Here is a 14,443-nt window from a genome sequence, read left to right on the forward strand (position 1 = left end):
AGTGCCACGCTTGCACGAAGGAAACACATACACACATGAGCTCAATTTCAAGGTCAAGGTTAAAATGGCGCCGGAGAAGAAGAAAAACACCTGACGCATATGTTTCTCATTTCACGATATTTATATATTTACCAGTAGATGGCAGCACGTTATTTGCAGTATATTTATTTTCAAAGAATGCAATTTATTGTTTTTATCCCTATTTCAGTCCAAATAAAATACACATTTAATACAAAAGGAAGAAAAAATACAGTTACCGAAAATAAGTGCACACGGACGCAGTACTCGGTTTCAGGGTAATACTGTCAACCCTTTTATCTTTTTTTTCCTGTTAAGGCAAGAGTGAAGAGAATGGTAGAATTAGTTTTTATTACAACCAGCGTGGATTACACGAAGGATAGATGACTTCTTGCTGTTAACTCTGGGAGAGGAAAGTAAAGGAATGAATACAAAGAATAAACGGTAGTTTTCTACTTTCAATCTTAAAATAACTGTGAGAGAATGCATAATAACTTTCTTCTGTTATTTCTTGGGTAAATCGAAAATGGAAGAATGAGTTTACGCTGTGAACATTGAAAAAGAACCGAAGAAGGAAGAATAACCTTCTGCTATCATTATCGATGTAATTTTAAAAACTCACGAGGAATGACAATTTCTTGCTTTCACCGCCAGAGGAGGAGGAGAAAGATGAAGGAACGAGGAAAGGTTTTTATCTTTTATCACACTTTGAACAGTCGTGGGGAACTAAAGGTGGTTACGTGTCGTTATGTCTAGGATAAACATAAAAGGAAAAAAAAAATTATGTCAACATCACAAATATAAGCGCAGTGAATGGATAGCTTAATATTGATACTGCTCGATAATAATAATACAAAAATTACTTTTCCCCCTCCTGCTGTCACTTCCAAAATTATCACCAAAACTTCTTCAATTTTTGTTTAACCCTCAAATCACGAATTTGTTTTTAGTATGTTCACTACAGAAGGAATACTACAGCATATTGAACATGCCCGGCATGGCCAGGTGGTTGAGGCACTAGACTCGTAATCTGAGGGTAGAGGGTTCAAATCTCTGTCACACCAAACATGCTCGCCCTTTTAGCCCTGGGAACGTTACATTAAACGGTCAATCCCACTATTGAATTTCGCGCAAAGCAACACGAGGGTTATCTGTTCTAGCCGTCCATAATTTAGCAGTGTAAGGCTAGAAGAAAGGCAGCTAGTCATCACCACCCACCGCTAAGTCTTGGGTTACTATTTTTCCAAATAACAGTGGGATCGACCGTACATTTTAACGCCCCATAGCTGAAAGTGCAAGTATGTTTGGTGTGACGGGGATTAGAACCCATGATCCTCAGATTATGAATCGAGCGCTCTAACCCCCTGGACGATATTGGAAGGAAGGCAGCTAGTCCACACCATCCACAACTTTTTTACCAATGAATAGTAGGATTGATCATCACATTATCACACTTCTACTCTGAAAGGGTGAGCATATTTGGTGGAGGGGATTCAAACTCACGATCCGTAAAATACGAGTCGAGCGCTCCAACATCAGATAATAACGAAACAAAAATTAATCGAACTAGTAAAGTATTAATATATATATATATAAATGTTATGGTTTCTGAGTAGCTCGGTGGAGGCTCTTGATTGATGTAGTTCAAAATTAGGTTTGAACTATTAGCGCTATAACATTAGTCATATATATATCGTGTTTCGTCAAATCTGTCCACTATATGAATATCCACAGATTTTTGTTGGTACAATAGGGTTTCAACAGTTGTTATCAGTCTCATTTTGTAGTTCAAAATATTTTTATTTCTCAAAAAAAAAAAGAGATGTATTTCAATACTATATTTCGATACATCCTCAACGTGCGAAAGTTGATTTTGTACGCAAGTCGGTTATTGGCTAGTTTGTTTTCAGAATTTTAGCATAAAACTACAGATATGCTATCTTCTTATAGTGTTCCCTAACTTTAAATCAACAGTCAAAAACTGGCACCCAACGTGTTTACTCCGCGTGCCGCAAGCCCTAGATCTTTGACCCATCTAGGTACCCCAAAACATACGATTTGATAAATATAAAAACACATAAATAACAAATTAACGAGTGCTGTACATTAATAAAAGACGTAAATCGTAGGTGAGTCAAAAATATTTAATCACAGAACACTGACTCTTGGATTATAGTGGTAACTCCCGTAAACTGCCTTCAAAATCCGGTTTTTATTTTCTTTTTAATGGTTTTAAGACGTTCTCGCAAACTCCAGGGACACGCGCTTACCACTTGAGTAGAGTAAAGGCCATTTATCAACAGCACCCACAACAAACGGTCAGGCTACTCTTATCTTACCGAATAATAAGATTTGACCGTCACTCTTATACCGCAATTACAGCTCCAAGGTAAGAAGCGCGCTTTTGCGGCAACAGACCGCAAACCATCACGTTTTATCACGCTAACCACAACTACAAGCCCGACTTTACTGTTGTGTTCCAAACTTACAGTAATCTGTCATGTAACAAATATTCTCAGTGGCTGTTTTCAAAATAGCTTCTCATAAGCTTGTTTTTGAGTATATATAATTGTCACGTCACGTGGCAATTATATATGACAGACTATCAGATACATGTCGTACATACGATATAATATTTAAGCTGAGCATTGAATTAAAGGCAGTATTGTATTTCATCTTGAACGAAGAACCTGTTAAACTTATTTCACCGCTACACTGTAGGACGAATGCACTTGCACGCTACGATGTTTTACATCTATAAACAGTTGGTTAACGCGGATGTTGGGTATCAAAGTACGAAATACTTATGTAAAGGTATCACTTATTTTTCTTGGAATTCGTCCAAGGCTTTTGTTGAAGAAAAACAACAACTAAATATCGACTGTGTCTCCTTCGTTAGTACACAAACTGCCCTGTTGACACACGGTAAACAAGATTAACCTGTTTGTATAAATACCTAACTTCGTGTGACTAACTGACTGGTACGAAATCCTTTCCTAGTTCACCCTTTTGGTGTCGATGAATATGAAAGAATTGGTTAACTTCTTGCGCAAAGTGATCGTTTCCAGGTTTGACTTACACTCACACTACTCAGGTCTGAATTATAGCTGGAACTGCTGAAAATTACGTCATATTCCCTTATGTTGGGTTCAAGAGTTTTGAACAATGCTTGCAGCATTATGTTTACTGACACCCTGATATTTACAAAAGTACCAAGTTTTGTACTGAATTTTTTCTCCCTTTTTCTATAAATTTAACTCTTGGTGTGACTGTGAAGGTTTCATACCAGAAGAATGAAACACAACCAAAAGAGTAACCAGAAGAATGAAACACAACCAAAAGAGTAACCAGAATAATGAAACACAGCCAAAAGAGTAACCAGAAGAATGAAACACAACCAAAAGAGTAACCAGAAGAATGAAACACAACCAAAAGAGTAACCAGAAGAATGAAACACAACCAAAAGAATGACCAGAAGAATGAAACACAGCCAAAAGAGTAACCAGAAGAATGAAATACAGCCAAAAGAGTAACCAGTAGAATGAAACACAACCAAAAGAGTAACCAGTAGAATGAAACACAACCAAAAGAGTAACCACAAGAATGAAACACAACCAAAAGAGTAACCACAAGAATAAAACACAACCAAAACAGTAACCAGAAGAATGAAACACAACCAGAAGAATGAAACACAACCAAAAGAGTAACCAGAAGAATGAAACACAACTAAAACAGTAACCAGAAGAATGAAACACAATCAAAACAGTAACCACAAGAAAGAAACACAACCCAAAGAGTAACCACAAGAATGAACAATCAAAACAGTAATCAGAAAAATACTGCACTTGTCACAGTAAGAAGCCTAAATTTGTAATAAAGTACATAAATGCTAGATTAGAGATAAAGACAACAAAATAACAAAGACAGTGACAATCATTTGTTATCATTATAAAGGTATGAAGCCTTATTACTAACTTAGGTTTTCTCATGTATAAGTGTTTTCTAATTATCAAGGTATGTAGCTAAAAACATAAAGAGCTAGCTAGGGATAAGTATGTGCTGTATATATCAATGTATAACATTTATAATTACAAAACATTTATTCATAATCAGTGATGTCAAGAAAACCCACTTGTAGAGAAAAATATATATGTAAAAGGCTGGTATGGGTTGAAAAAAATTTCTATCCAGAGGAGCGAACAACATCGAGGAAGGTCAAAACGTTGTTCGCTCCTCTGAATAAAAAATTTTCTCAACCCACACCAGCTGTTTTTACATATTTTTCTTTACGTTTCTTCATAGCTTCACATGAGAAAGAGAAATGTAGAAGTGAGCATTTGTTGTAATTATCAAAATATGAAGCCTGAAACATAAGAAAGAGCAAGTTACAGATAAGTCTTTGTTGTGATTAGCAAGGTATGAAGTCAAACAACACAAGAAAAACCAAGCTAAAGATAAGCATTTGTAATTACCTTATGAAGCTTGAAACATGAAAAAGAGTAAGGCATAGATAATTTTGTTGTGATTATCAAAGCATGCTAAAGATAAGTATTTGGTGTAGTTGTCCAATGAAGAATCTAGGAGCAGAAATATTTGAAATTTGTATTCGGTAGGGTTGTAAAATGGAAAAATTAGAAACTACAGAAATTTATAAGTCAGTACTTATTGTGGATAAAAGAAATATAACATAAGGATATATTTATGTTTATGGTTTGCATTTTTAGTTATATACAGTTACACACAAACACATATATATATGTGCACACAGAGAAAATTGTGTTCCTGTAGCTGCCAGTATTTGATTGTCCTTCACATAGAAACATTTATTAAATTTGTATAAAATACAACTTTTCAAACAGCAACATGAGAAATGCACACACACACACACTATTCAGATTCCTGTACCTTCATTGTTTACAAGTTTCAGAGCCTTGCAATTAACCCAAACTCAATTTGACATTCTAATACAATGGTAAAACTAACATATGCAAGCCAATTGAAATTCCATCCCCTGTGAATACCCAACTATCGTACAGCTCCATATCAAACGATATAAATTTGAATGTGTTAATATTCTCTGTGTATGTGTAGAAATAAGAATATTGTAAAAATATTTCATGTATGTTGTGTATGCAAGATAATTTTTATCATAACTTCCTTGCCTGGAAGAGACACTGTACTTTTTAAAGTTCCCTACATCATAGGAGTTTTACCCAGAGTAAATGCACTGTTACCAAGACTTTATATTTAACTCAAGTTCAAGGAAAACCACACAATCAGAAATAAAAAATACCATACAAAGTATTCCATTCTATGGATTTAGAACTGTATAAAATCACTGATGATTAAAAAGCATCCAGTTTAACTACAGTGCAAAAATTGATACCACATCAAACTGGTTGTCTTCAAGAAAACTTTATTTGGTGCTTTTTTATATATTACATATCATAAATAACATGTTTCATCACAAAACATATTTAATCTTTCTTGTCACTCTTCAAGTTTACTATTTATACTCAAACTTGAAAGGAATAACTGATGCTACGGATGTATAAGAATAATAATCATACCTCCAAGTAAACAAAGAAAAACACATAAAATAATTCAACCAAAAACTACGCTTAATTTTGCATTATAAATTTGAAGTAAATAACATGCTGTAACTTGCTTATAATTCCACTCTAATCTGGAATGTTATTACTATTATTAACTTTCAATTTTAACATTTTCTGAGATAAACTATTTTTTTTTAATGCTATGTTGTTTTAACCTTAAATTATCTTGTGTATTTTCCACATGGCCACATTTCTTTCCAAAATCTTTCCCCAACTTTCCAAGTAAAATTTCAGATTTTTACAGAAATGCATACTTCTGCATACAATACGCTAACACTTTACTTTTGTTTCCATAATTAGCACCATTTTAACCTATAATTTGGTTACAGATGATAGCAACAATGTCAGACTACAGAAAAAGATTTTAAAACATGGCAGTGCTATTCCATGATAGGTAATAAAATGTTGCACTTAAGAGTTATATTTGATTTAACCTATAATCAAATATAACAAATCAAATAACTATCACCAAGTAAAAAATAGATGACTGAACACGATTGTGTTAAGATATATTAATAACTGGCATAGCCAAATGCTACCGTTTGAGTGCATCTACGGGGTTCCAAGGTGGGTGTAGGGATTCATCAAATCTTTTTATCTTTTTCTTTTTTACCTAAATTTCCAGACTTTCCCAAGTTTGTGGCCACCTTGAGTTTGTTCACAATTCAATGAATTTATAATTAAACATAAAATGTCATTCTTAACACACCAACATTTACAAAAATAAAACAATCTGGTTTTGGTATGTCACATGCTGCATACTCACAGTTACTTACTTAAATTCTGAAGTATTTTCCACCTGATATGTTGATTACATTAAACCTTATGAAATGTTCAATGTTGGTGGTTTAACACTTTATTCTAATAAAAATAAGGTTTACATCAACTCAACAGTTGGTGTAAAAACATGTAATCTATTTACTGTTCTCTGTACTCACCATATGACATAGTAATTAAAATCAATGTAAATCTGAAAATAAATTCCATTTGGTATATACTATTATTACACATATTTAGAAAATGAATCTCTGTTAAAGCTGAACATATGCTGTCAGATGAAGATTTATGGCATAATCTGTTAAACAAGAGTAAGAACAGCTATTTCAATTGGTTAACAAATATTACTTATGATAGTTGATAATCAGCTGTTCAAATACAACTAATATAAAAATAATACTTGTAGTTTTAGACATTAAGTTTTGAAATATTTAGAATTAAATTAAAGGTAATTTTTCTATTGTGTTTATATATATAAAAATGTACATATATTTTAATTCAAGTTAAACTGACAGATTGGCTTTTTTTTTTTAGGTGTTGGAATATTACAATCATTTACAATTTCAGCTGATTTTTACATTTTGCAGTAGGTGAAATTCTGTGTTACCTTATTCTAATTTTTTTTTTCACAATCATATAATGTAGTATAATAAATTTAAAACAAGTTGTGCCGAACCTTTACCTGAAAGTGCTTTTCTTCAATCCCCTTTTGGTGAATCAATCAAAAAAATAAAACAAACATTTGTGAATATGAAGTTAATTCTTTCTTGTTAGTCAAACATAATTCTCAATCAACTGTAATGAAGTGTTACGAAAACAACAACTGCTCTCTACTTTTTGTCTTCTAAGTTCTCAGCTTTCAACATCTGCTGGATTTCCTCATCCCACTCTGCATCATCTTCAACATTTCTTCCATCAGTAACCACTTCGTACTCACATAGTTCTTGCTGCAACTCTTTTTCCCAATCTTCCTCTGAAGAAGAATACATCATTAGAATAGTTAAAGTAAAATGTTGGAAACACTTTTCAATGATTGGTTTTTCTCTACTAGCCTTAAAATATTTAGTTTTTCTCATTTAATCAATGTATAGCCCATTAACTAATATATAAATTAAAAGATGACACTATTGAATACACTTCAGTTCCTTAGCAAACAATTCTTTATATTTAAAAATAAGTATCAACAATATATGAATCACAAAATGATACTACTAATGTTCAAGTTCCTTAGCAAGCAAATCTTTATATTTAAAAATAAGTATAAATAATATATGAATTACAAGATCATACTACTAAAGACATTCAAGTTCCTTAGCAAATAAATCTTTATATTAAAAAAACAACAAATTCAGCTGTGGATAAAGAACTAGGCTCTGTTATTGATAAAAATACCCAATATAAATTACATGTTCAACACCTCCTAATATTTACAAAAAATTATATACAACTGTTATTTACTTTTTTTAATATACATATTATACTGATTATGATCATGGAAATATGAATATTACTAACACAGTTTACATTTACAGGCATTACAGAATCTAAAGAAAGACTGCTACTTAGTGAAATAGTAATGATAAAAGAAAAAGACAAACAGCTGTGACCCAATACTTTCATATTTTATCTGAACACTTCATAGTCTGTAAATTAACAAGGAAATTAACCACTGAAATGTAACTGTTATCTTCATGAGCTGCTAACCAATCATCCTTTGTTAAGTAAATTAATCAATGGGTTTACAGCTGAAAATATTGTTAACAGCAAAGCCACCTAGTTGATGAAACAATGCATTTTAATCTTTTTAGCTATATATACATAAGAAAACAAATATAATTTAATTAGCCATTCTGGTAGCCAAGTTGATTTTTAGTTTAGTTCTAAGTACCTATCTTACTCTGATCAGAAGTTACTATTTTATTTTTGATACAATCTAAAATTGCATGCATAGGTTCTTATCATTTCTTTTAAAGTGACAAGCGGTTAACTTGAGGCCACAGGTTGTTGATGATCAAGCTTTTTGTAGGGATTGTATTCACTATTATTTTACACCAAGATCTTAACAAACTGAATTGACAGTGACGTCAGACTAAACATATTGTGTGTTCGAGTATCCTCAATCTGATAAATACCTACACTAGCCAATAGTCAATGGGTGAAAGTCTGCCAGTATTCAGTGCAAAGACTATTTTATGTGCTATTCATCCAGCTCTCATGCTTTCCATCACAATGTCAGAAGGCACATACATTACAACTTACAGGATTTAAACAATCCTTAAATATTTTACAAATGGCCTACGGACATTAGTTCTGGTTGGTAAGAAGATAAAGAGAAGTTATTTAACAAGATGAGCACACCCTGGGAGAAGGTGACATTGTTGTCCATTCTGGTTAGTTTAAGACAAGCAATAGCCAATGATGAAGACGACCTTAAAATAAAAGAGAGCTTGCTCATTCATAAGATAAGGCCCGAGATTAATATTAGAGGAACAATAAGTAAACTGCATTTATTATTGTTATAATAAAAGATTTTTTCATTTTTAGAATATAATAAAAATCACAGTAAAATATCTGCAGTATTACTATCTTGCCTTTTCAGATTCTTGTTCAATACTTTATTTCACTTTTCCAAGTTTCATACCAAATTTATACATGCTGATAAATTCACAAGCACTTACAAATATTTACATTAAGAAAATCAGCAACCACTAAAATGGATGATCCCCTGGCCATTAGTCCTTTCTCTGCAAGGAGGAGAAGTTGATAAATACGGTGTGTTTGTATTTTGTGGTAATTTTTTTCTATACAGAAAATACATTCTCTTTTAAATAGTAACCATTTCTTTCAAATCCAAAAATCAATAGGATATTTCCTACTGGTTCAGGAATTAATATTTTTTTGGCTAATACTAATGGCCGATGGTTACCTAGTCGTACTAGGTAATACATCAGTGCCAATATTTAGCATTAGTGCAGTAAAGGCATTTCAAGCTACAGACAATTTTCTTTCTGCATGTGTAGTTTAGGAAAATCCACAAATATCATTACTTTGTTTACCCCTGAAGAAGAAAGGCCCACCTTTCGAAAGTGCTCGAATTAAAGGGTTTCTATTTCAATACTTTGTGGATTCAACTCAGAAATTAAACAAAATAAGAATTATGAGTTTTAAAAAATACTCAGTGTTAATACTTCTAGAAACACTTGCAAAATAAAAACACACACATATGAAATGTACCTAACTTTTATTGGCTTATAGTAGAAACTTCATTCATGTAAACATTAAGTTCTCTTTAAAAAGAGAGCATAAAACTATATTTTCCAAAAGTAAACCTAACAACTCACCAGAGAACAAAAGACATCTTTCAACTTCAAAGCACAAAACAAACACTCAACAAGTAACAAAGATGAAAACAGAGCAAATACAAAAAGAATATGATGTGATACAATTTTAGTAGTAGTAATAAAAACTAAAAATAATGAGTATAATATATATTTTTCTCATTTTGTTAATAATAATAAAAAATCTATCAGAATTACACAGCTTCTTAGCTGTTAGTTTATCACATGAGTAGGGGAAATGTCCTTTGTGATAAAAAGCAATATTTCTGTTTTATCAGCCTGTTCATCTTTTCATTTGCATCATGTGAGGCAGCACTAATCAAGTATTTGCTATCACGAATGCAGAATACAGGAAAACTGTGTTTCTAAAGTACAACACTGTTGTTCATTTCTCCAGTTTCTACCACACTGTAACTTCCCTCTAATATTTTGTAACACACTGAACACAGGTTTATGCTGAGTTTTTTTTTTACAAGTCTCATCATTTGGTTGCTTTGATTTCTTGGTTACAGGTTCTTCAGTTGTTGCATGGTCTATGTCATTGCATGTTGCTTTCATTTATTCTAGCTGTGTTAATAGATTTTAGAAGCAAGCAGTTTCTTTTTGTTAGTGTTGGTAAAGTACCTTTCCTTGTATCATGGATCTGGAGGAAATGAAATGCATTGGAGGGGTTCTGACTTAATTTCACTAAACTCTACTTCCATGACTTCCAGCAAAGTACCTTTCATAGTTTAACCCACTATAGATGGGATAATGTCAGAAGAAGAGGTGAGCAAGGATTTAACATCACGTTAGTTCTTCAAAATAATACCAGAACTGCTCTTTGTCTGTTCCACTTTGTCTGTACATCCTGCTGTAACCTCTTCAAAAGTATTCCAAGTTGAGTTTCCAAACTTGCAGCTGACAATAAGCCATCAGAATTCATTTGATAAGCAGCATATTAGACCTGCTGTGCTGTGTTAACACACTTTCATTCACAACAAGCAGAAGTATGCATGTGCTACACAAGGAAAAGTACAGACTAGAGCTGCTTTTTCAATGTTCCTGCACTGTCCCCTGAGATATAAATGAATTTTCGTACTTTGAACTTTTTTACGCTCTAAACTCAGCAATGACATTAGTGAAACATCAGAGCCCAAACATCATTTGTAAAGCTTAATGTTGATTACATCCCTCTACAACCAATATAAGCTAGCAAGAATTAAAAAAATGCTACTACCTTTTCAACTATTTCTTTATTCTAACATATACAGTATAAATATCCTAATTTTCTTTCACATTACATTTAAAAAAACAACCTAGGTTTACAATCATTACAACTCAATAAAACCATAGTATATCTATTAAAAAGTAATGCCACCATAATTTTAAACAAAGAACCAAACATCAACATTGATCCCTGTCACATGACTTCTTTGCTTTGTTCTGTATCTAGGTAAACTACTCGTACATGATGATAGCAAAACTGTTTCCATACATTGTAAATATTATTGTGTTAAACTTTTAAAGGATTTTTTTGTTACTCATTTCTAGCCTATATAAGTTTATCATATCTCAAGTTATCTGATAACTACTAATCGAGAAAAATTTTGTAGCTTTCAATTAGATATATTTAACCTACATATAATTCCACAATTCACAGTGAAAGACTTAAAAAAATAATTAAAGAATCTAGCAAGAAAAAGTGTTAAAACTATACATATAATCTATCAATAGCTGACAGTGTATTATTGCTCTATCAATAGATGACAGTGTATTATTACTCTATCCAGTTATAAATAAATTTCTTTATCACTATTTTCAAAGCTACATTTCTTCAATAAATGATTGAACTGCTTGATGTGGCACCATATCAAGGTTTCAACCAAAACCTGTACAGAAATTAAAGGAAACCCTTGAAAATCAAGAAATGGATAATGTATTCTCTATTATACAGTGATAGGTTCTTAGTAAAAATAACTATTAGTTGGGTAGGGCAGAAAAAAAAAATTACAAAAATTGACAAGTAGGTTTATTTGTTCACCAACAAAACTCACTGCAGCAGTGCATAAGTGAAAATACCTTTTTCTTTTATGAATTACACTAAACAAGTGTTGGAATATAACAAAACATTTATCCTAAAATATTTCTGAGTTAAAATTATTAAAATAGATTAAGAATTAAATAAAAAACTGCCTTAAAGTTTGTGGTGAAAATATATGAAAAGCTGGAGGAAATCCTGTCTTCTGCTTAATGACTTAGGAGTAAGTTAACTTGCTCATCCTAAACTATTAGAAAAATGAAAATGTAATATGCACACAAAGTAATATACCTGTAACAGCCTGAAAAATATGATTTAAAAGAATTCTATGAATTTTGCCCATAGAATTTCCACAAAACTGAATTTTCGTTAATGAAAATAAACATACTGTACAAAGTTCATAAACCTAATTACCATAATAACTTCACCAGTAAAATAATAAACAAAAATGACTAGTTTCAGGTAAAGGCCAATGTGATGTTCAAGTTAGTTGAATATTTCTTTCATTGTTGGAAAGAAGATTATTTTTCAAAGAATGTAGAAAAATGAACACATTCGATGAACAATACTGTTGTTCATAAAATAAAAATTTAGTGGTTTCAAATTATGTTCAATGTTGTTAGAAATTTATACCTTGAAAAACAGGTACTCAAAACATGGTCAATACAGGATACTGTCAAGAAGGTGGGAGTCCAATTAGATCTCTTCTAGCACTACTGATAAATCTGTATTACTTCACTAGTACTCAAAACATGGTCAATACAGGATACTGTTAAGAAGGTGGGAGTCCAATTAGATCTCTTCAAGCACTACTGATAAATCTGTATTACTTCACAAGTACTCAAAACAGGGTCAATACAGGATGCTGTTAGAAGATGGGAGTCCAATTAGACCTCTTCTAGCACTAGTGATAAATCTGTATTACTTCACTAGTACTCAAAACAGGGTCAATACAGGATGCTGTTAGAAGATGGGAGTCAATTAGATCTCTTCTAACACTACTGATAAATCTGTATTACTTCACTAGTACTCAAAACAGGGTCAATACAGGATGCTGTTAGAAGATGGGAGTCCAATTAGACCTCTTCTAGCACTACTGATAAATCTGTATTACTTCACAAGTACTCAAAACAGGGTCAATACAGGATGCTGTTAGAAGATGGGAGTCCAATTAGACCTCTTCTAGCACTAGTGATAAATCTGTATTACTTCACTAGTACTCAAAACAGGGTCAATACAGGATGCTGTTAGAAGATGGGAGTCCAATTAGACCTCTTCTAGCACTAGTGATAAATCTGTATTACTTCACTAGTACTCAAAACAGGGTCAATACAGAATGCTGTTAGAAGATGGGAGTCCAATTAGACCTCTTCTAGCACTAGTGTTAAATCTGTATTACTTCACTAGTACTCAAAACAGGGTCAATACAGGATGCTGTTAGAAGGTGGGAGTCCAATTAGACCTCTTCTAGCACTAGTGATAAGTCTGTATTACTTCACTAGTACTCAAAACAGGGTCAATACAGGATGCTGTTAGAAGATGGGAGTCAATTAGATCTCTTCTAGCACTACTGATAAATCTGTATTACTTCACTAGTACTCAAAACAGGGTCAATACAGGATGCTGTTAGAAGATGGGAGTCCAATTAGACCTCTTCTGGTATTATTCATAAATTTATATTATTTGACTGTTCCTTTTTACTTATAACTACACATAATTAATAAGTAATATAATTAATTAGAAAGCCTACATAACTCCTTATCATGAGTAGCTCAAACAGATTATAATTCAACAATGCTTGTATCTTTAATTCTAATAATGTGGATACAAAAATAAAAATTATAATTACATTGGGACAGAAAAATTACAGTCTACACCTAAACTCATGTTTTAGCATTCATAAACATAAAGCACATTTTCATTTTTTTCTTAATTTTCACTTATACAGTAACAGCAATTGAATTTTTGCTTATTTTGGATGTTAATGAAAAATACCTTTTGTGATTATTCTAATTTACAATGAAAATCTTATTCTGTAATAAACATATAAAGGCTACAGATGTCTTAGGCAATACTAACTATGGTGAAAACAAATCTCTACATAAATTATGAATTCAATCACTCAGCCGTAGTGCTGATACACGAACTTCTTCAAGCACCATCTATGTTTATTTTAAAATGGCACAGTACAGTTCTGATAGTGCTGTGTCAAACATAAGTCTTCTGCTGGACTTTGTATAACAAAACTCCAGATATTCAACAAGATGGCAGAACTTCTTCAACTGAAAACAATTAACCATTCAAAGCTATATATACCATTAAAAGTAGTAATTTATTTTGCTCTTGGATCTTCAAGTTCTAAAATCTTTGAACGTTTCAATACTTGAACCAAAACTGTTTCGGTGCATGTTCCTTTTTCCACTGCTTTAAGTCACTGGTGGGAAGTCAGTTCTTACAGCAAAGTGATTTATCTTGAGGTTGTGCAATAAATTTATTATACTGAAATCTTTAACAGTACTGCTTTCATGTGAAATTTTGCAGCACACACACACAATCTGTTGTTTCAGATATTGTAAAACAAACCCAAACCATGCACCTCAAAATCCATATTTACAGAAGATACATTCTTGTCTCAACTGTTTATGCAATACAACATTTGATCATTCAATGCCACA

The 14,443-nt window shown here is 32.2% G+C and overlaps 1 protein-coding gene across 3 annotated transcripts in view; it reads right to left on the reverse strand.

Annotated features, from left to right (window-relative positions):
* Window positions 1-5,417: 5,417 nt before the first annotated feature.
* The window catches only part of LOC143250740 (synapse-associated protein 1-like), a 39,355-nt gene continuing 30,329 nt past the window's right edge, over window positions 5,418-14,443 (reverse strand). For 2 of the 3 annotated variants that reach the window (XM_076501685.1, XM_076501686.1), the window contains exon 8: window positions 5,418-7,383. In XM_076501685.1, the coding sequence (XP_076357800.1) occupies window positions 7,241-7,383 (143 nt within the window). In that variant the 3' untranslated portion in view covers window positions 5,418-7,240. Of the gene's footprint in view, window positions 7,384-9,088; window positions 9,155-14,443 lie in introns of all 3 variants that reach the window. The other variant, XM_076501687.1, reaches the window with a different exon arrangement.

The sequence above is a fragment of the Tachypleus tridentatus genome, chromosome 5 (assembly GCF_004210375.1).
Source record: "Tachypleus tridentatus isolate NWPU-2018 chromosome 5, ASM421037v1, whole genome shotgun sequence".
NCBI classification, from domain to species: Eukaryota; Metazoa; Arthropoda; class Merostomata; order Xiphosura; family Limulidae; genus Tachypleus; species Tachypleus tridentatus.